At 43.5% G+C, this 21,481-nt stretch overlaps 1 protein-coding gene and 1 pseudogene across 8 annotated transcripts in view; both read right to left on the minus strand.

The window, feature by feature from the left end:
• The window catches only part of RCAN2 (regulator of calcineurin 2), a 266,382-nt gene that overhangs the window by 81,343 nt on the left and 163,558 nt on the right, over positions 1–21,481 (minus strand). The window contains exon 1 of one of the 7 annotated variants that reach the window (XM_080805752.1): positions 12,464–12,886. The exons of the other annotated variants lie outside the window; for them this stretch is intronic. Coding sequence (XP_080661878.1) covers positions 12,464–12,550 — 87 coding nt within the window. The 5' untranslated portion in view covers positions 12,551–12,886. Of the gene's footprint in view, positions 1–12,463; positions 12,887–21,481 lie in introns of those variants that run through there. 7 annotated transcript variants of the gene reach the window in all.
• LOC308345110 (heat shock cognate 71 kDa protein-like) overlaps positions 12,578–21,481 on the minus strand; it is a 78,345-nt pseudogene continuing 69,441 nt past the window's right edge. Inside the window, exon 3 of the transcript in view lies at positions 12,578–12,725. The product of the transcript in view is annotated as a heat shock cognate 71 kDa protein-like (transcript). The remainder of the gene's footprint in view (positions 12,726–21,481) is intronic.

Below are 21,481 nucleotides of genomic sequence, written 5' to 3' on the forward strand. Positions count from 1 at the left end.
CAGGCTTACCCAAACCATAGCATTTTCTAAACTCTTCCTCCAACAACCTGTGAGCATCTCGAGGGCCACAGGCATGTTTCCATTCCTGAATTCCCAAGTACAGAGCAGTGCTTATTACCTAATAAGTGTTCCATTGTGTTTGATAAATGGGGGAGGAATGGATGTGATGTCTCATAGACATCAGTAATAATGTACTGATCACCTATATTCCAACAGCCCTTAACTTCAATCTGTATCTTTTCTTTTCTTACACAAATAAGAAAATCCATAAATAAGATGTAGCATGAATTCAGGTCTTTTTGCTTCCAAAAAAGTTGCTTTCTACTAAACCATTATCCTAAGTTACTTCTTGGTTCCACCTCCAAGAACTATGCAATGAGAATGTGAAAGAAAAATGAGCAAACTTTAAAAAGTCTCTATTGATTGGGCACATAATCTGGGGCAACATTTCTTTTTTTTGGGGGGGGGGGGACATTTCTAACCTGAATTCCTCACTAACAGAATACTTCCCATCCGCATCAAAGGGTTGGCATGAACAAGCATTCAATGAAAGAGGGTTCAGTCCTCTGGGGCTTACGTAAATGTTGACTGTTGTTAATAATAGGTAAGTGTTATTTAAATATAGAATATTATTTTGCTGAGCATTATAATGTATGGAGCACTTTCTTTACAATGTGAGACTATAAAACAGACCATCCACTAACCTGCTCATTAATAATTCAGATCTACTGCTTCTTGATTCAGGCAATGAATAGTAGCACTTTTAGTTCAGTTCTTGTTTGTTTTTTGGAGTTTGTTTGTTTTTTTTTAGTATCACAGAATTGTTTGCTAGTTTTTTGACAAAAGTTAATAAGCAGTCAGAGGAAGGAGCACATGGCAGGACACAGAGTTTTTAGGGCAAGAAGCCTATTAAGCAAAAGAGAAATTGAGCTCAGCTTGGGTAATTAATCTAATTTCCACCTATCTCCGCAGTTTTAAAATAGAAATGAGAAGTGAAGGTCAATATTGAAAGAATTGCAATTATAGTTAAGCATTACCGCGGTGAAAATAGTCTATAGACCCATTTAAAATTCCTGCTCAGAGAGAGGTGTTTAAATATATTTTGAAAAAATAGGTTCTGTGTTCAACCTCTCTTTATGTTAATTGGCATCTTGCCTTAAACCCCTGTGTTCTGCCATACACCCTGCTCTCTGACTGCGTATTAAACCTGGCCTTTTATCTGGAAACCTGGATCTCCCTTCCCTTTCAAAGGAGGTGGTCTAACTACATGGTCAAGGATACTGAGAATTGGAACCTATCATTCCTTTGTTAACACACATTTTCTCAATGTTACCGCGTGGCAGTCTCTAGGAACACAGCAGTGGCAAAGGAAAAAGCCCCTGCCCTCGCGAAGCTTGCATTTGGTAGGAGGGGATGGCTATAGACAATGACCCATAAATAAGCTCACAGAATGTCGCCTTTTGATTGTACCGTGATAGAAAGCAAGGAGGGCAAGGGGTGGCTCGGTTACCGAGGAGCAAGCCAGGTGGACTGCCAGGAGGAAGAGCGTTCAGAGCAGAGGGCGACAGCAAACACAAATTAAAGGTGTTGCTTGGCATGTGCAGGGAGCAAGGTAGTTCGAGTCAAATGAGAGGAAGAAATACATGGAAGAGATGGAGATGGACAACGCAGTTGGGGCAAGGTCCGATGAACCTTGAGGACCCCAGCAAGGACTTGGGCTTTGTTCTGAGAAGGGAACCACTGAGCCTCTGAATTTGGGCCAAGTGGGGATGGGGAGTTTCCAGACTTCTTCCCTTTCCATTAACTCCGTTACCTCAGCAACTTCCGCATGGCTTCCCTGCTCTCCCCCCGCCCCCAGGTGGCTCCTGTTTGTCCAGACACCCCATTTCCTGCTGCCTCCTGCTCTCAAGGGGGCACTCACCTAGGGACATCTGGAGGAGACAATAAGAGTCACAAAGCAGCCAAGAGACCCAGCCTGACAAACACAGCATCCCTGCTGCCTGTCTGGGTCTGTGGCTCCTCGCTCCTTCACTGAGTCAGTGGCTTCCCACTCCCGTTCTGTGACCTCAGAGTGTCACGGTGGAAGCGCACTGCTGCTCCCGTGCAAAACGGAGAGGAAAATGCAGGGCCAGAGTCTGACATAACGAGGCGCATGTCAAGTGCCCCGGCTAGATAACCCAAAACTGCCTAAGAAGTCCACTACTATTGAGCGCGATGATGATGGAGGTGGTGATGAAGGCCCACTTTACTGGTGCCTGTTCTGTGTGCTAGCCACTGGGTTAAGTTTTTTTTTAATATACTCAAATGCATGTGCTCCTCATTGCCAACTGATGAGGGAGGTACTAGCATTTCCTTCCTTGTGCAGTTGAGGAAACTTGAGGCACAGTGTAAGTCTCCTTGCTCAAGGTCATACAGTCAGTAAGTGTCCGAGAAGCCAAACAGAGAATTCCCAGTAGGGTGTCTGACTCGGAGGCCGGGCTGGCTTCCTTCTCACTTGCCCTTTGTCAGCGAAAGAGGCTTCTTTAGAGGTCGCAACAGCATGGTCCTTTTTGGGAAAAATGAAATGGATTGGAATAAAGGCCAACACTGCCTCATGACAGAGCACTGGATTCTGTACCCAATGTCTCTGGAGTCTAGTGTGAGGCCTTGAACAAGGAAGGCATCAAATACATATTTGATGAATGAATGAATGAATGAAAGCCCTTTGCACAGTGCCTGAAAAATAATAAGTACTCGATACATTGTTGCTATTATTAAGTGTGCTCATTGCTTGACTTTCCTGTTCTAGGAAAGGTGGCCTGAGAAGATTGTCTTAGTCAATACCTAAAAGCACAGGGAAGTCACAGAAGAGGAAATCAATTCTTTTAGATGTACTATTGATCAGGCTATAATGATACCCCTGTGAGATCCTGCATCGTGAACAAAATCCCAGTCCCAGCTTCCGCTTATGCATTGTGCGATCTTATTTACCTTGGAGATGTCCTGTGAGAAAGTGGAGTTTGCATAATTCAGAGAACACAGTCAACAAGTCAAACACTATTTTAGTGATGAACACTCTCACCAATGCTGCTCCATGCTTCACAGATCACCCCTCTCCTGTCAATGGAAAATGTTCGGTGACACCGGGAAAGGGGCAGAAGGGCTGTCATGCCAGGTGTTATCAGCCTGTTGGCGAGCCCCTGGGTTTTCCAGAAGACTTTATTTTTTTTTCTCCCTGACAAATTGGCATTATTAGATTTTGAAACAAATTTTAAAATGAAATCCAGAACAGATGCTCTGCCTAGGATTGTCACAGTGTTAGATTTATCAAGAAAAGTAAAATGATCTCAACTAACGATTTCTATAATAGTAGTACTCCTGCCTCTAATAAGAAATACAAACCAAAGAGTGGTTTTGGACACTGTTAGAAATATTGCAGATGAGTTCAATGTCTGATCCTCTAAGACTTACATCTTTGTTCCCAATAACTAATTAATGGCTTGTTAATTAATCCTTAGGAATATTTTAGTAGTGGAAAGAATGAAGCAGACTGAAGTTTGAGTCCCAGGTCTTCCAAGCCCTTGCTGTGTGACCTAGTGCAAAAGTTTTGTTTCTTTGATCAGGAACCTGTATCTAATGGGGCATGAAGAGAGATGCCTTGGCCTCTTATGGGGATGTCAAGGAATATCTTGTGTGCACCTTGTGCCTGGCCTTTAGAAGTACTCAGTGAATGGGAGGAGCTGTTAAAATTTCTTTTTTTTTTTTTTAAAGATTTTATTTATTTATTCATGAGAGACAGAGCCAGAGAGAGGGAGGGAGAGAGAGAGAGAGAGAGAGAGAGGCAGAGGGAGAAGCCTGAAGCAGGATAAGATTCCAGGACCTTGAGATCATCATCTGAGCCAAAGCAGACGCCCAACTGACTGAGCCACCCAGGTGCCCTATTAGAATTTCTAATTTGCTTATCTTGATAATAAACAATATTGTTTATGGAGATGAAAATCTCTTGGGTTTACATTTCTCATCATGGTTAATGATCAACTTATTAAACGACTCCCCCAAATCAACTCTTTCATGCACAGCAGGAACCATGCCCACTGATTCCTTTAGAACCACCAGAGACGGGGAAAAAAGAATCTTACAATTAAGCAGCAAATGACCCTACTGTTGAGACAAGTAGAATATTAAGGAAGGTGCCATTTGGGGGGATGAAATCTGGCCCATGGTCTGTTCTAACAGAGAAGGACAAATTCACGCACATCATCTTTCTGGAAGCTGAAGGGTCAAGATCTTTTTGAAAAACCTTTAAAAAAAAGGTTCACAGTTCAGTGCTGGCATATTGGATTCTGGAGAAAGTGACTGCACTACTAGACTGTAAGAGTGTACACATCCCTTTGATCTACAATAATAAGAGAAAAGGCCATGGGTTTCTTCGTGTTTCCTCTACCTGCAGGAATTGTTCAGACTCTGTTCAGCTCTTTTTTGCCAGGAACCTTCTCTGGACTTTTTTTTTTTTTTTTTTTTTATGTTCAGTTAGCCAACATATAGGACATCGGTAGTTTTTGATGCAGAGTTCAACGATTCATCAGCTGTGTATAACACCTGGTGTCCATGTCTCTGGACTTTTAATGCCCTGACAAGCCTAAGAGCTGGTTACATAGGCCAGAGTACTACAGAAGAAATGTTCCATGGTCACGGATGGGGAAAAGAAAGAAAGAAAAACATATAGTATATACATGCAATACACTGTCATACGTTTGTGTGTATGTGTATGTGCGTGTTTTCCACCTAGATACACTTAGTCAAAAGAAGAATATGAAATCACATATAGTGAATATTTTCTAGGGAATGTCTAACTCGGTAGATAATTGACTCTCAACTACTTTTAAATTCTCCATTCTAGACAGAGTGGAAAGGATGGAAATTTTACCCACTTGAAATACTCATTATGGGGCATCTGGGTGGCTTAGTTGGTTAAGCCTCTGCCTTCAGCTCAGGTCATGATTTTGGGGTCCCGGGAATGAACCCCGTGTCAGGCTCCCTGCTCCACAGGGAATCTGCTTCTCCCTTTCCCTCTGCCCCTCCCTCCTGCTTGTGTGCTGTCTCTTGTTCTCAAATAATAAATAAATAAAAGCACCAGATGTTATACTGAACTGATGAATCATTGAACATTATATCAAAAACAAATGATGTACTATACTTTCACTAATTCAATTTAAATTTTAAAAATCCTCATTAAATGATACTGCATTTTTTAAAAGTTGTATTTAGAATGAGTTTAGACTTAGAGCTCGGAAGGGATACATCCCTTTGCATAAAGAGATTCTAGGCCAGGCGTGGGTTGGCGAGTTTACGACCTCCCTGGAAAGCCGGGGTGTTCACCACAAAGTCATGACGCCTGTCAAGCTTACAACCTCAACAGAACAAGTGATAACAAATGTTTCAGGTATCATTTTCTTTCCTATCATCAATTCTAAGCTTCCTCAGAAAGTACTATAATGGGCTATTATAAATTATGGATAGTTGTACTTGAACAGAACCAGATGCAAATGGTACTCCCTGAGTTTTTCACTTAAATCTATTGCTTTAGGAGAATGAGGTTAACGAGGATGTCGTGTCATCCTTGATGTTGCTCAATGAACCTGACACTTAGGTTAGAGGTAGAGACTGTTAGTGTCTCAGTTACTTTCCAACAGTGAAAAGACTCTTTAAACAGATAAGAAAGTGTTTAGTTGACTTTCCTGCTTGACAATGTCATTAGTTGAATATGTACCTTGGCATCTCCTAACATGACAGGTGGCTGAGAAATCTGTCTGCTAACCTTCTCAAGGAGCATCTGCCACTTGCATAAAATCACTTCTTCTCACTCTGTGAAAGATGTTTGCTACTTTTTTCAGAAAATATTCGATATGGCCCCTTTAAGAATGTTAAGTTTCTTAAAGTATTTTTAGGGTTAATTGCTAACGTTCAGCTTTGCATTAATTCATTTATTTTCAAAAATGGTCTCAGTTTCAGTCCATTTTATTATCAGAGAAAGAGTAAGATTTTTTAAGAAGATTTTATTTATTTTAAAGGTTTTCTTCATTTACTTGACAGACTGAGAGAGCGCACAAGTACAAGCAGGGGGAGCTGCAGGCAGAGGCAGGGGGGAAGCAGGCTCCCTAGTGAGCAGGGAGCCCGATGCAGGGCTCAATCCCAGGACCCTGAGACCACGACCTGAGCTGAAGGCAGATGCTTAACCCACTGAGCCACCCAGGCACCCCTAGATTTTATTTCTTTGAGAGACAGAGAGGGAGAGAGACGAGTGCACATACACAAGTGGGGAGGAGGGGTAGGGAGAGGGAGAAGCAGACAACCCGCTGAGCAGGGAGCCTGACGGGGGGTTTGATCCCAGGACCCTGAGATCATGACTTGAGCCAAACGCAGAAGCTTAACTGACTGAGCCACCCAAGCGCTCTGAGAAAGAGCAAGTTTTTGATCTGTTATGAACATGCCACCCCACCCACTCTCCCATACACTCCCTTTTGGTCTTCAGAAACTAAAGGTGGGCAGATATATGAAACGAATCCTGTTTAATATTATAGCCACCAAAGACAGTAGGAGAGCTTCTGTTAACATTTTGGTTATTCCATGTTACCATGAATATTCTAGAAGGTTCCAATTTTTGAAATTAAATCATGTGCAGTTCAAAGTCACCTAAGTTACCAAGGGAGCGCAATGGTTTCTGAAGACTCTGAAAGAGCTGTAGAGCTCTGCAGAGCCATAACGTCATGGCTGTGGCCAGACCCTCTACCCAGCACTGCAACTGCAAGAAGCATGAGAAACAGGCGTGAGGCTTGACCAGTTCTCCCGACAAATACTCACAGCATTTCTTCCGAATCAATCTGCAATACCCATTAACCACGCATTCACTTGTGTCACTTGTCTCTCCTCAAGGTAGAGTACAAAGTGTGTCGCCCCAGCTCTGCTCCATTCTTCTCCTCCCACGACTCCCGCCAAACAAAGCAAGTAATTTGAAATTTCCAGTGGTTCCAAATGACAAAGAGGTTTCTTTATATTAAGTGGCCTCGATGTGCTGGTTTCTTACATAACTCACAAACAACATGACACAGACCATGAGTCAGTCGCCTCATACTATTGTGTGAAAAGGAAAACAAAATACCCAAAGCACTGAACATTTTTCTCAGCATGATTATCATGTGTCCAGAAAAGTTAAGAGACTTGCCCAAGGTTACACGTGTTGGAAGGATACTGGGACATTTTCAAAAGCAGAGGAGAGAAAATAGGAGTTATGAGTTACCTTAAAAGGCCCTGGCCTTTCAGAAATGGGGGGTGAAGGGAAGTCCTATAGTAACCCCAAGATTCCAAGCAGAGAAAGAATTATTATGCAGAGAACAAGTTTCTGCTTATAGTACCTTCCTCACCCCAGAGAACCAACACACTTAAAATGTAGCATGAGGAAATCAGCATAAACACAGTTTCTAGAAAGGAGCATCTTTAAAAAATCTACATAGTGGCATAAGATAGTAGCAGCCTCAGTAGGTCCCTGAATGAATGAATGGTAGAAATAGGTTAAGTGAGGGGCTGAGTAAAATAGAAGAACTTCAAATAAGATGGCCTCTCTTTGCACCTACTGTTCCCTCTACTGGAATGTTCTGCCCTCAGATCTATGCATGGCTCTCTCACTCACTTCATTTAGATCTCTGAGTGACATCAGAACAATGACATTTAATAAACTGTCACTTCCCAGAAGTGGTTCCACTGGCCATCCATTCAAAAAGTGGTCAGTGGAATTTCTGGAGAAAGACAAATACGGCAGAACTCTATTTGCCTGATTTTGTCCTCTTTTTGGTACTATTGCTCTAGCAGCTTTGGGAAAATTGAGGAAATCAGAGCTCAAAGGACCTCCCCCCTCCAAAGCAACCCCTCCTCCAACAATTTATCCTCTCACTGTTTCATTTTTCCTCATAGCCCTTATCATACCTGAAATTACAGAATACATTTATCTGTTTACTGGCTGATTGTCTACCTCCCCTGCTAGAATATACAGTCTGTGGGGGCAGGGATGTCGGTCTTGACCACCTCCCCGTGCCTGAAGCATTGCCTGGCAAATAGTTCCGTGCATCACACATATGTTTTTGAAGGAATGAACAAATGTCTAGCTCCAAGAGTCTTTGAAACTTTTGTTCTTCTAATAAGACCTGTCATGCCTTCTGCCTGTTTCCTCATGAGCAGAAAGGAGCTTTGAGAGCCCTTTGTCCCCCATATGATTGTGCATGGAGAAAGGACTGGATCCATGGAATATGAAACAGAAGAAGCCCTCTAGCCCAGAGAGGAGGCATTCACCTCTTTTCTGTAGGGGAAGCTTCCATTGCAGAGAAGCAGAGAAGGGATGGCCCCAAGCTTGGCTTTCCCCAAGGGGAAGGGGACATTCTTTTGCAGGCTGCCTCTGCAGCTCTGGGAAGGCACCCACAGTGGCCGGCAGTGGACAAGAGTGTTTATCATTGGCTGGGAACCAGGTGGAGGAACTGTAGGTGAGGGGAACTGGTCAAAATGTGTTGGGTGAGCTCAACATTGCTGATCGCTTAGAGACACTGCCTCTAAAACTGCATATGTCAAAGCTTCATTTGGGGGATACGGATCATAGTGTTTAAGCAGAGGTTTACTCTAGGGACTTCTTGACTGACCCTACCTGCACCCATCTGAGCCTAGAAGAGGCAAGATCCTGACTTTACAGGATAATCCGTGTCTGGGCTCTATTCACATCAGCCAAGTTCTAGGCTTGGGCTTGGGCTTCGTTTTTTTTTTTTTTTTTTTTTTTAAGATTTTATTTATTTATTTGAGAGAGAGAGAGAGAGAGCATGAGAGGAGAGAGGTCAGCAGGAGAAGCAGACTCTCCGCCGAGCAGGGAGCCTGATGCAGGACTCAATCCCAGGACTCCAGGATCATGACCTGAGCTGAAGGCAGTCACCCAACCAACTGAGCCACCCAGGTGCCTAATCATCAGTATTTTTTCAAAGTTCTCCAGGGGATCCCAATGAGCAAGCAGGTTTAAGAACCACCGGACTAGTGAAATATAAATTTCATTACACGTATTTGGAGCCCTTTCATTTTCCCAAGGATTTGGCTCCTTGTGGAGGAGGAAGACCATTTTCCGAAATATGGGAAGAATACTGTACAAAACCAACCCTACACACTTAGACACACACACAATCTACCTTTCATCGTATCAATTTCCTTCTATTGGAGGACTTAAAATTTCTTTATCTTTCTGAGCATTCTTACGCCATAAAACAGACAGCTAAGTTCATAGCAGCACCAATGGAGTTTCTGGAGAAAGACAAATAGGGCAGAACTCTATCTGGCTGATTTCCTCCTCTTTTGGTATTATTCCTCTAGCAGTTTTGATGGAATTTGGGACACTGGAGCCCAAAGGGCCCTCAAGGCAACCAGCTGAGATCCCCTATTGAGGATAAGGTTTTCTCAGTAGCAATAGGATATTACATTTGCGTATGTCTCCACTCATTTCAAATAAACCACTGCATTTGTGAAGAGTGCCTGCTGGTTGCATCACCCTGGTATGGTCGCTTTCCCAAGGGCACTACATACATAAAGGGAGAGTCTGTAAAACGCAAGAAAGCCTGAGATCAAGCAACCTGGATACAGGCACGTGAGACAATCAGCCTCCCCCACCCCCACCCCGCCACCGCCCCGATGCCTCCCTTTTCTCTAACCATAAATATTAAAGACTTTGAAGAAAGGAACTTCTGGCTCCACTGTGTATTGGAAATCAGTGATTAATGAAATTTACCTTTGGAGAAACTGGTGCCAGAATTTTACATTTGAATGTCTCTTCCTGACAACAAGCAATGCTCACTTTTAAACAAGGAACATTTGGTTTTTCTCAACAAACCTCTTTGGGCCTCCCTTAGTTTATGCATTTTTTCTCCTTTTTAAGAAGCACAAAGTAAAAAAAAATAATAATAAAAAAAAAAGAAGCGCAAAGTAGATCTTTGCTCGATAATAATGTCACCGTTGTACAGTAAATGATTAAATGTCTAAAAGGAAGAGCTGTGTTTTCTAAGTTGCTAGCGTGTGTGTGCGTGTGTGTGCACGTGTGTGCGCATGCATGTGTGTGTGTTTGGAGATTTGGGAGGGAAAACAGGTTCTGTGTCTTGGATTGTCACTGTAAACTCACCTGGAGTTACGACATTCCAGTTAACTAGCAAAAGGAACCTATCACCTTTAGAGGATGTCTAAAAATATGATCGGGACAGTTATGGCTAGAGCTAACAGTTCTTGAACACTAAATATGTGCCAGGTACTGGGTTAATTATCTCACATTTATAATTTTCTTTAATCTTCCTACTAAGCCAATGAGGTAGAAACTACTGTTATATCTACGTTACCGGTGAGAGAATAAGGCACAAGAAAGATCAGGTAACTTGCCCCAAAGAGACAAATCCATTGCGATTCAATGGTGTTTAGCAGTAAAGACATCTAACACATCTTTCTGGAGAGAGCCGTGCCAGAAAACCCCATAAATTTCTGATGAACAGTGTCAGCTGCTTTATAATCTGGCCGTGACTCACTCCCCGGTTTTCCCCTCCAATCCCTCCCAGAGAGCCTACTGCAGTCAAATGCATCCGCTCACTCGACTGCAAAATGGAATGCTTTCCATCCCCATGCCTCCCCTCTTCTGCATCAAAATCTACCCACCTTCAAGTTCAAGGATCACTCTCTCCACAAAGCCATCCCAGCCACCTAACGACAAGCAGCTGTAAGAATCCTGTGTCCCCTTAATTCCACAAGACACTCTGTGTTTAAGAAATACTGTGTGTCTTTATCACTGACCCATCCATCATATAAGCCTATTGTAAGCTCCTTCCTGAATAAACACAATGCCTGGCATATTGCAGATCCCGAATAAATGTGTTCTCACTATCGCTTCTCGGACTAAAAAAAGTCCAGATTATCTGAAGATGTTGGCAGAGCATGCGTGTAATCGACAGAGAACTGTTAAGGACAGAGGGGAACAACGAAGTTTGACTTGACAGGCATGTCATTCTGTTCCAGCAGTTTCTGGGAAATGTCTCTCTGTCCAGCTACCCGCACCGGACGTGAAGTTGGCTTTAAACTGGAGGGGCTTTCATGGCTGCTCTCTCTCTCCCGGAGTGCTCACGGCAGGTCTGACCTGCCGGACAGGCAGTCCCTGCATGCGTGTTTCCATCCCGGACACACGCAGAGGCAGTGCCAAACCGTGATCTTCTAATTCTCTGAACCTCAATATGACAGGTGGGAGACACAGGCACACCACCGGCAGAACTGGCAAACACGGACCCACACATCTGAAATATGCAGGAACAACAAATCGGGATTCTTGAACTCATGTCAAGAGAGGGTTCGAAACCGCAGTCCCGAATGACAGAGCCAAGTGTTATGCTAGTGATCGCATAAATCCCCACCTGGGAAGCCCCCGGAGTGTCACCTACACACGCTCAATAATGCAGAAAGCAGAGTCTTCCTTTAAGTACAGACTAAGGGGAGGATGGAAAATGATTACGCAGTGTAATTCCCCTTTGCTTCCTCCTGTTACACAATGAGTAACTGTCCTTTCTCTGTGTGTGAACTGTTCAAGTAAGAGGCTTCTGTTGGCTCTTCTTCGCAATACAAGAGAAGAAATCAAAATCCCCATTTTACAAGCATGGAATCTTCCTCATAATATAAAACCAGACGGGGAGGGGGGAATAAAAAAGACCAGCTATCATCAGGGGACAGTTACCTAGTCAGTTAAACGACTGCTGCAGACAATCTGTGGGGACCCATGGGCTGGAATTCTACATCTTAAGATGCAAAATTGATTTGTGCCTGAACTTTCTTTGACGGACAGCTGCTGAGGGAAAATGACTTGCTTCCTTTGCCTGACAAAGAAAATTTTGGCGGCTGCTCTCCAACTTTGATTTCCAGAGAGCTAGAGATTGAAACTGTCATCTGTAGAACAGCTTTTCTTCCCTTGGAAGTCCACATCATGGCATAGTTCAGTGACGTGCCCTGAAGGGGTTACTGTCCCACTCTCAGGGTGTCCTGGGTGCGACGTTTATTATTACGTGTGTTTTCTTCATTTAATCCATGCTCGGTACCCCTCTCAACATTTAAGGACTGGCACAGTGTCCTTACTGACACACAGATAGGAGACTACGAAAACATGTCTACTGAGAAAGGGATCCCTGGGGATCACCTAACAAAAAAGATAAGGAAAAAAAATAACAAAACAGACAGTGGTTGACCTTATCACATTGGAAATCCATATGCCGGTTCCTCTTCTAACTTATTCTAATTAATAGAGGCATGCACTCACCACTTGCATTCCTAGCGCAGACTGTGAGCTGAAAACTATAACCCAAAGTCCTGCCTCCGAAAGCTAAAAAGGCTCTGCCAAGCAGCTTCACTAACAGCAACAATGAAAAGAAAGATTGCAGGTGCATACCTTAACCTCCTGATTGGTAAAGACCTCGACATCCACCACACAGGCAACCAGAGTGGAAACATCACAGTCCATGCTAGGGGCTGGCATTCCCCCTCCCGATTTTTCAGTCAAGAGCTAGGAGACCTCAGAGCTGTGCGCGATGGGAAGAGCCTCCAGGTGGATGTCGCTGTGGCCGGCCCCGGGTGCCGCCTCGCCCTGGGGATGGCCGGCGCTCGGCACCTGGAGCCCGCTCCCTCTGCACGCACGCAGCCCGCGTCTGAGTCTGCACAGCACAGCGGAGTAATGAACGGCCCAGCTCTCTCATGGCAATGACATCACCACAAAGACTGACACAAGCTGAAGCGATTTTTTTCCCCCAAGCCTTTTATCTCTAGGCAGTGCAGTGGAGCAAACTGAACACGATTATGTGCTAAATCTGAACTCAGACTAAATCAATTCAGGCAGCGTTAGTTAGGAACTGAGTCATAGCTGTCGTTTCAGCCGAGTGCTTATGTTTGCAAAAAGCAAGGGGGGAGAATCTGACACGAGAGGCTCTGCCTCAGGAGGGTGTGTAAATAATTCTGCAGATGAACCTCCTGAGGTTAAGGTGTGACAGTTTTCTGCCTCGGAGATGAGCAGGAAGTTGAGGCATTTTGCAAATTGCTTGGCTTCTGTTAATTTGCCCTGAGCCGCTTGGAACAGCCACACATGTTCCGGGCACCCTAATGCATCCCAGGCACGGGCTGAATAGAAATCCATTCCTGGAGTGACTAAGGAGCCGGTCGTCAGTCATTTAGGCGGCCTGGTAGGAGAAGATAATTAGAGGTTTGTGAAATTCTATTTGAAGCACAGAAGTGCAGACCAGTAACTCTAAAGGCACCCTTCCAAGCACGAGATTTCAGACTATCTCCAAGGTCATTCAAACCAAAAGCAATCGTGGAAAAGGAGTTACAGCCAACGTCTCATGTGGGGACAGATGGCAGAGTCTAATGGGCAAATGCACTGATGTGGGTCATTGTCAGAGCCTCGGGACTCTATTTCGCCTGAGACTTTGAACATGTCTGGTTGCTTTTTTCGATCCCTCTTTCTTGATTGTGAATCTCAGAGAGGCAGGGCCATGGATAATTCACCTTTGTATCTGAGACTTGAGCAGAGTAGAAAGAGAAGGCAATAACTGTTTAATGAATGAATCAACTAAACAGGCACAGCCTTTTTTGACAGCAGGGGTGAGCAAAGAGAAAAATATCAGATTAGTTCTTATTTTTATCATTAGCTGTGAAAGTCCCAGTAGAACATTCTAGTAGGATTCATTCCCCGTAGGAGTGCAGTGGCAGCTTTGGTGGCCATCAGAGCATCATGATTTGCAACAGATGGGCGACTTCCTAACACAAGATTGGACAAAGCGTTCCGATTTTGCACGCAGATGACAAAGGTGACTTTTCGGACTTCAGTACAAGTTTTGTGGTTGGATCTCGCTGGACTACATTGGGACCTGACGCTCCCCTTCAATAAGAGATTTTCCGTGCTAAATGAAAGCAGTCCACAAATTCAAATACTTGGACTGATGAAATTTTGTGTGCGTGTGTGTGTGTGTATTTGTGTGTGTCTGTGTGGCACCTACTATGTTGTCCAGAGCACTATGGGCAATAGGAAGTCATATATGCAGATCATTTAACTAACATTTATTGAGTGATGACTGTATGCAAAGTGCTGCCCCAGATGCTCTTGAGGATAAAATGATGAATAAGCAAAATTCACTAACCTCATGGGGCTTAAAATCCAGCAAAGGAGATAAGACATGGAGACAAACATCTATACAATGCAGCAGTGGCGGTCGCGATGGTGGCAGCATTTAGTGGCAGCTCTGGAGGAAGAGTAATGGATCACGAAAGCAGCTGTGGCAGGTGAGCATCAAGAAGGAGGGCATGGCCTCTGCTCTGATCCTGAAACATGGGTAAGGCTACGGTAGACAGAGAAGCGGTAGACAGAGTAGGGGAGGGGAGCCCACCAGACAAGGGGAGTACACTAGAAATGCTCAGACCAAAAAAAGAATAGGTTATTTGAGGGGCAAGGCACACCAAAACTTAAATTTGACTAGATCCAGGAGTAGACAAAGGAGAAGAGTCAGATCACTCAAAGCCTTGCAGGACCCTTAGTGCCTACCTAGTTGACCATGGAATGCAAGAAGTTTTTGAGAACGTAAATGGAACTTACATATACATAAATACAGCTAAAATGTAAAGTATATAGAAAGATGAATATAATTTGGAATACTGTTGACATCTGTTCAAGAGGCAAAACAAAGACATAGCTACTCTTTGCATATGCCATGCGTATGCTAAAATTGACTTTTAAAAAATTTCATACCAGTGGCATGCTGGTAAGTATCTAACAATGGACTCTCTGAAAAGAAAAGCCCAATGTGTCATGTTTGCTGATTTCTGTGGTGTAAATATTCTTTTTTTTTAATTTTTAAAAAAGATTTTATTTATTTATTTGACAGACAGAGATCACAAGTAGGCAGTGAGGCAGGCAGAGAGAGGGGGAAGCAGGCTCCCTGCTGAGCAGAGAGCCAGATGCAGGGCTCGATCCCAGGACCCTGAGATCATGACCTGAGCTGAAGGCAGAGGCTTAACCCACTGAGCCACCCAGGCGCCCCTGTGGTGTAAATATTCTCATCAGGGCTGATTTCAAGCAACTGATAATGAAGTCACTCAAATGCAAAGTTGGGAAGCGATGCCTATGGCTGTTCCCATCAGCTGACTGAGCGACCTCCAGGAGACCACCGTTTCAGTCCTGAAAACATTTCATCTGCAGAGATTAGGTCCAGCGTGTATGTCCAGAGCCCATCAGGAAACAGTAGGACAGTAAGAGCGATGCATTGTAATCATCGGCATCTGTGCATTCTTTCACACTTTCTATGTAGGAAAGAGCTAGAAAGGATTCACAGAGGTTATTTCAAGAAAAAAAGCCCTGCTATGACGAGTCTTGGCAGGAGGACATTAGTCTATTCAGGAGGCAGAGACCCACTCAAAATTCTAAAAGAAGTCTTTTTTTCTGACGCATCCTCAGTTTCTCCCTTCTGGTTTGTTTCTGTCCTGGAGACTCCTCCCCGTGCTCCAGAAGCCACTAACTTTATGCTTTCCTCTTGTAAAACTCCTTTTCAAGCATACAGCTGTCAACTCGTTTGTATTAGCATGAAATGACCGATAACTCAGGGTCTTACCCATCACCGAGGAATCAGTATTTTAACAAGGGGACCAAATATTAAGTTGAGTAAATAGTGTTTTAGAGTGGAATTATATGCATTGAGAGCATATGGCGATTCTAAAATAAAAGTATTGGGTTTTTAAAATAGATTGGTTCAAAAAATTGGATATCAATTGCCTTTACAAAAGCAGTCATTTTCCTATAGACAGAGCCCCTAGGAGGCTTCCTTTTAAAAACAGTGTCCTGTTTCTGTAGACAGAGTGTATTTTTTATAGCTGGGAGATGACTGACGGGCTTGGAGGTGTCTAGGATATATAAATACCGAGGCTGATGACTGTAAGGCCGTACATATCCTGGCTCCTACCTACTCACCCACCTCATCTCATACCATCTTCCCCTGGGCTCTCCATGTCCTAGACCCACTAGTTTTCTTGGCATTCCAAAATGCCAAGCTCTTTCTCATCTCAGAGCCTCTGTACTTGCTGTTGTCTTTGTCTGAACATATCCAGATCTCCTTCGTAGCTGGATCCTTCCTAGGATCCATCTCCCAGCTCACATACCATCTCCTTGGAGAAACTCTCCCTGATGACCTAAAATAAAATGTGTACACATACACGCTCATGCACGTGCACACACACAGAATCAATCCCCAGCCCAGCATCTTCGTTTTAATTTTATTCATAACACTTTTCACTCTCTGAAATTACTGTTCACTTATGTATTGTTTGTTTGTTCCTCCAACTAGAATTTAATCTCCACAAAAGCAGAGGTTTCTGCCTATTCTGTTCTGGCTTCTTCTCAAGGGCTAGAAGAGCGCCTGACACTTAGGAGGTGTTCTATTAAGTATCTGATGCATGAACAGATAAGTAAATGAATGAACGCATCTTCAAAGACGAGTAGAGGGGCTCAACCGGAAAGAGGTGCCTTCTGATCTAGGAGTTACAGAAAGGTCCTTGCAGGAAGGTATATGGGTACAGAAGTTCAGTGATTGCCCCCAATCCTGAGAGCTGAACCCTGGCACAGCTCTGCTCAGCAGCACCCTTCCTAGCTGAAGTGGCCATAAATCACAGGATTCATCCAAACCACTGCTCTTCCAATGACTGACCACATTAAAAAAAGGATGCAACATGATGCGGACCCTTTAGACAAAGATCACTTTCCTGCCTCTCTGGCCATGCAACTTTTACAGTCGCCTCTAAGCAGGCAGGAGGAGATGTGTACCTTTCAATCCAGAAGAAGCAGCCAAATCTGCATTGCTAATGAGCACAGATACTCCCAGGAAAGCTGTCGGATGTCAAAGGCTTTGTCTCACTATGTGTCTTTTGGTATCACTTGTTTTAAATATTTATTACACAAAATTTCAAACATATTCAGAACTAGAGAGAATATAATAATAAGCCTTCACATCCCCACCAGCCAGATGCAAGAATAATTTGGGGGGCCAATCTTGCTTCCTTTCTGCCAGTGGGTCTCAGAGTGTGGTCCTGACCAACAGCATTAGCATCATCTGGAAACTTGCTAGAAAGGCAAATTCTTGAGTCGCACCCAAGACCGAATCAGAATCTCTGGAGGTGAGGCTGGTATCTGCATTTTAGAAGGAATTTTTTTTTATATATTTTATTTATTTGTCAGAGAGAGAGAGGGGGGGGGAGCGAGCACAGGCAGACAGAGTGGCAGGCAGAGGCAGAGGGAGAAGCAGGCTCCCCGCCGAGCAAGGAGCCCGATGTGGGACTCGATCCCAGGACGCTGGGATCCTGACCTGAGCCGAAGGCAGCCGCTTAACCAACTGCGCCACCCAGGCGTGCCTGGTATCTGCATTTTAATAAGCCCTCCAGGTGATTCCAGTGCAAGGCCAAGTCTGAGGATCACTGCTGCATGTCCTCACTCCCTCCCAGTTATTTAGAAGTACATATCTGACATCGTTCATTTCATCTGTAAATATTTCAGTGTATCTCTCAAAAAGATAAGGGTTCCTCTTTGGAAATCACAATATCTATCATCACACAACCCAAAACAAAGACTACTTCCTCAGTATATCATCAAATACCCTGCCAGTGTGCACGTTGCTCCAAACTACCAATGTTCTCTTTCTTCTCATCCTCTCTCTGCTTCCTCCCCAGTCTCATCCCTCTGTCCCCTTCCTTCCTTCTTTCATTTGTTAAGTTTGTTGGTCTAAACTGGGATCCAAGCTCTGGTGTCTTTCATCTCTCTTTTAATCTATAGAATTCTCCCACATCCCCCTCCCTTTTTTTTCCTTCCTTTCAGTTTGTTGTTGATGATGAAACCATATTATTTGTCCGTTAGAGTTTCCCCTTGTCAGGTTTTCATGATGAGCTCCACATAGTGTTATTTAATTGGTTCCTCTGTTACCTGTAGGTCCTGTTAGTTAGATCCAGAAGCTTGATGGATTCAGGTGTGGCAAGACTCCTTCCTAGATGCTGTATTCTTCTATTAGGGGGTAGGTAACACCAGGCTGTCTCTCCTTTCATGCAGATGTTTAGACTCATTCTTTCTTTAGGATTTGCAAAATAATGGTACTCCTTCTTCATGTGTTCATGGACTAATTCCACGAAGAGGAACTACTCGTCTACATTTGTGTAAGACGGGCAAAATACACACTTTACTCTTTTCCTTTATTAGCTAGCTTTTAAAAATAATGTTCCCTTATTATCCTTCAAAGAAGATCATTGGGTTTTTTTTTTTAATTATCATTATGAACTCAAGAATTAAATATATTTAGTGAGTTTAAATACAGAGTAGTTTTATTTTATTGATGCTTCAGTGGACCATCTTTGGCTGGTGAGAGTCCAATAGTGGGTTTAAATCCACTGTAGTTTTATTTTATTGATGTTTCAATTGCCCATTTTGGCTGGTGAGAGTCTAATCAGGTTGGTTTTTGTGTCCTTTTGACACAATCCCAGTGTCTTCGAGGGCTACCTCTCCTTCTGGCATGACAAGATATTCCAGGCTCATCTTGTCCATTTCCTGTTTCAGATAAAGAATCAACAATTTCTCCAAGGAGCCTCAGTTCCATTTAACAAGTATTTTAACATATTTCCAGATCATGATATACTTATAGAGAGGTGTTCTTTGCTCTGGGTTGGTTATTATTTATAAGCATCTCAGTGGACAGAGCTAGGAATCATATAAATATATTTAAAAGATAGCATATGTGTTCAGACTGATGATTTCAAACCCAAGACTACAGTGTTTTTGCTGAGATACATCAGTCTTATATCTGTATCCCCTTTCTTCTACACCAAATATCTTGGTCATTACCAAAAATATAATTATTCATTTGACTTATCCTACTCTATCCGTACAGCAGCCTTGGAATCACATTATTAATACTACAAAGAACAATTTAAGTTTTTTTTCCCAGTTCTTTTTGTCCTTTGGATATATCCCATAAAGGAGATACAAGTTACTGTGTCTTACAGTCATTTGGAATAGGTCCACTGTCCCACCAACTGGATAACATGTTAGGTTCATTGGTTTCAAAAATTTTTACTTTTAGAAACATTTACTTTGTAAGCTTCATTTGTCTCTAAAATGTCTCCAAATTTGTTTGCTTTTTTCCCAAAGTAACATTTTTGAATTCATAAGGATTATCATTTCCATTAAACTTAATTTTGTTTTACAATTATAAAAAATATTGCACGGTTCACAAAATCAAAACTACAAATCTACAAAGAAATTGAGCTTCTATCTTTGTCTCCTCCACCCCATCCCCTCCCTCCCTTCCATACAAGTCACCGCTATTTCATCTTTATTGTTTACCCATTCTTTTGTTACAAAAGACAGCAAGACTAGCAAATATAGATGTATATTATTTTCCCCCTCCTTCTTAGACAAATGAGAGCACATTTGCACTTTGTCATGTCTAAAACATGTGACCCTAGAGAGCATTCCATAGTAATATATAGAAATAGTCCTGTTCTTTTTTTATAGCTGTATAGTATTCCACCATGTGGCTTTAAGAAGTTTGTGAAACTAGGCCCCTGTTGATAGACATAGGATTGTTTCCAGTTTTTTGCTACTAAATAGTGCAGCCATGGATAGACTTCGCTCATGCCTTTTCATGCTTTGGGACAGACTCTAGAAGTGGAATTGCTGGGTTAAAAGGCAAATGTGCGTGTGATTTTTGCTAGATCCAGTCAACCTCTCCTCCATAGGGGCTGTGCCATTTTTGCTTCCCTGCCAGCAATTCCCCGCAGCATGTATTGTGGAATGTACTGGACATTTGCCCATCTGGTGAGCAAGACGCAGATAGTCTAGTGTGGAGGCTTGGTTTGAACTTATTTTATGATGGGCACGTTTACGGATCTTTCTGTAAGTGTACTAGTCCAGCATTGTTATAGTCAATCTCCCCCCCTCCCCCATCTCTTCTCTAGCTAATTCAGGTTCTGTTTCTCACCTGAGCAAGCAAAACATCCTAAACACACACCAACAGGCCTCAATGAGCTTTGTTGGCAGGACTCTTACGAGCAACGTGGAGCATTTTCTCCTGTGGTTAAGAGCCACTTGCATTTCTTCTTATTCTGTGATACCTCACTTAGGTCTGGTCATCACAGGTCAAAAACATTCTCACCCCAGGTCTCTTGCAGGTGGCATCCCTTGCCTTGAATGCCATGTCCCCCATCTTAGCAGGGCTCCCTCCTCCACAGAAGGCAGTTTCTTCTCAATGGCCCACGTCAGAGAAGTCTGTCCTCATCTGTCTCTCACTAAGGAGCATCCTCTCAGTGTTTTCTTCCTTTGTTTTATTTCTCTTCAAAGCACTTATCACTAACTGATGGTCTACATTTATTTGCGTAGTTTTGTTATACCTCTCCCAGGGGAATGCAAGCTCCATGAGGGCAGGGCTCCCCTACCTTGTTCACTGTGGTTTCCCTACACACCTATGACGGGGCCTGGTGCACAATGAGAGCTCAATGAACGTAGGCTGGGTGAATGATAACTGAGTAAGTGAAATCCTTTTGCTCTGAGAGGCAACTGAGGGCAAGTGCTGCCGGGGATGTGGACAGGACGTGAGTATATAAAATGGGTCTCTGTGAAGGAGAATGAGCCTAAGAAGGAAGAGTGAGGCCAATGAAGGTGCCTCAGGTCACTGGGCAGTGAGGATGGTGAGGTGGGGGTAGGGGAGGTCCATAAGAAGTGAGAGGGACACTGAAAGGGAAGAAGGAGGGACACAAAACCCAATGTCCCCAGGCTGCAGCAGCCAGCCCCATGCCATTAGGCAGCTGCAATGCCCTCGTTCGGACTCAAGGACAGCCATTCCACCACTGCCCAGTTAGCACCTACTGAGGCCCAACAAATTCCTGGCAGCTAATCCCAACTGGCGCGCTCAGGAAGCCACCATCATTCTTCTTTCCCTTGCCCTCTTCCCCAGTTCCCAGGGCCTTATCCCTGCCTTGACCCCTCCTTTAAGAAGACATATTTCCCCTTTCTAACCTCCCCATCTGAATCCGACAGTGCATTTTTACAAGAGGCAATACTATGCCTAAGAAGCTGACGTACTTGAAAAATGACAGGGATGAAAAACAAATAGGCAATGTTTGCTTAGCCCTCCTGTTTTTGCACATGCAGTTCTCTGGGAACTGCTCCTCCTCCTTCCATCCTGGATTCATCTGAGATGGCCCTAATCAGACCAAGCCAGTCAGAGTTCTTGTGAGGATTTTCCAAACCAAAACTGGGTCAGGAGGATATCCATAATATTCTAGTATTATTCCAACCAATGCCTCCCTCATTCTGCAAGCTAATTCAGATACTATTTCTGTCACTGACAACCAAAAAAGTCCTAGCTAACTCACATACATGTGCACGTGCGCG

This window comes from Martes martes (genome assembly GCF_963455335.1).
Source record: "Martes martes genome assembly, chromosome: 6".
Classification (NCBI taxonomy): Eukaryota; Metazoa; Chordata; class Mammalia; order Carnivora; family Mustelidae; genus Martes; species Martes martes.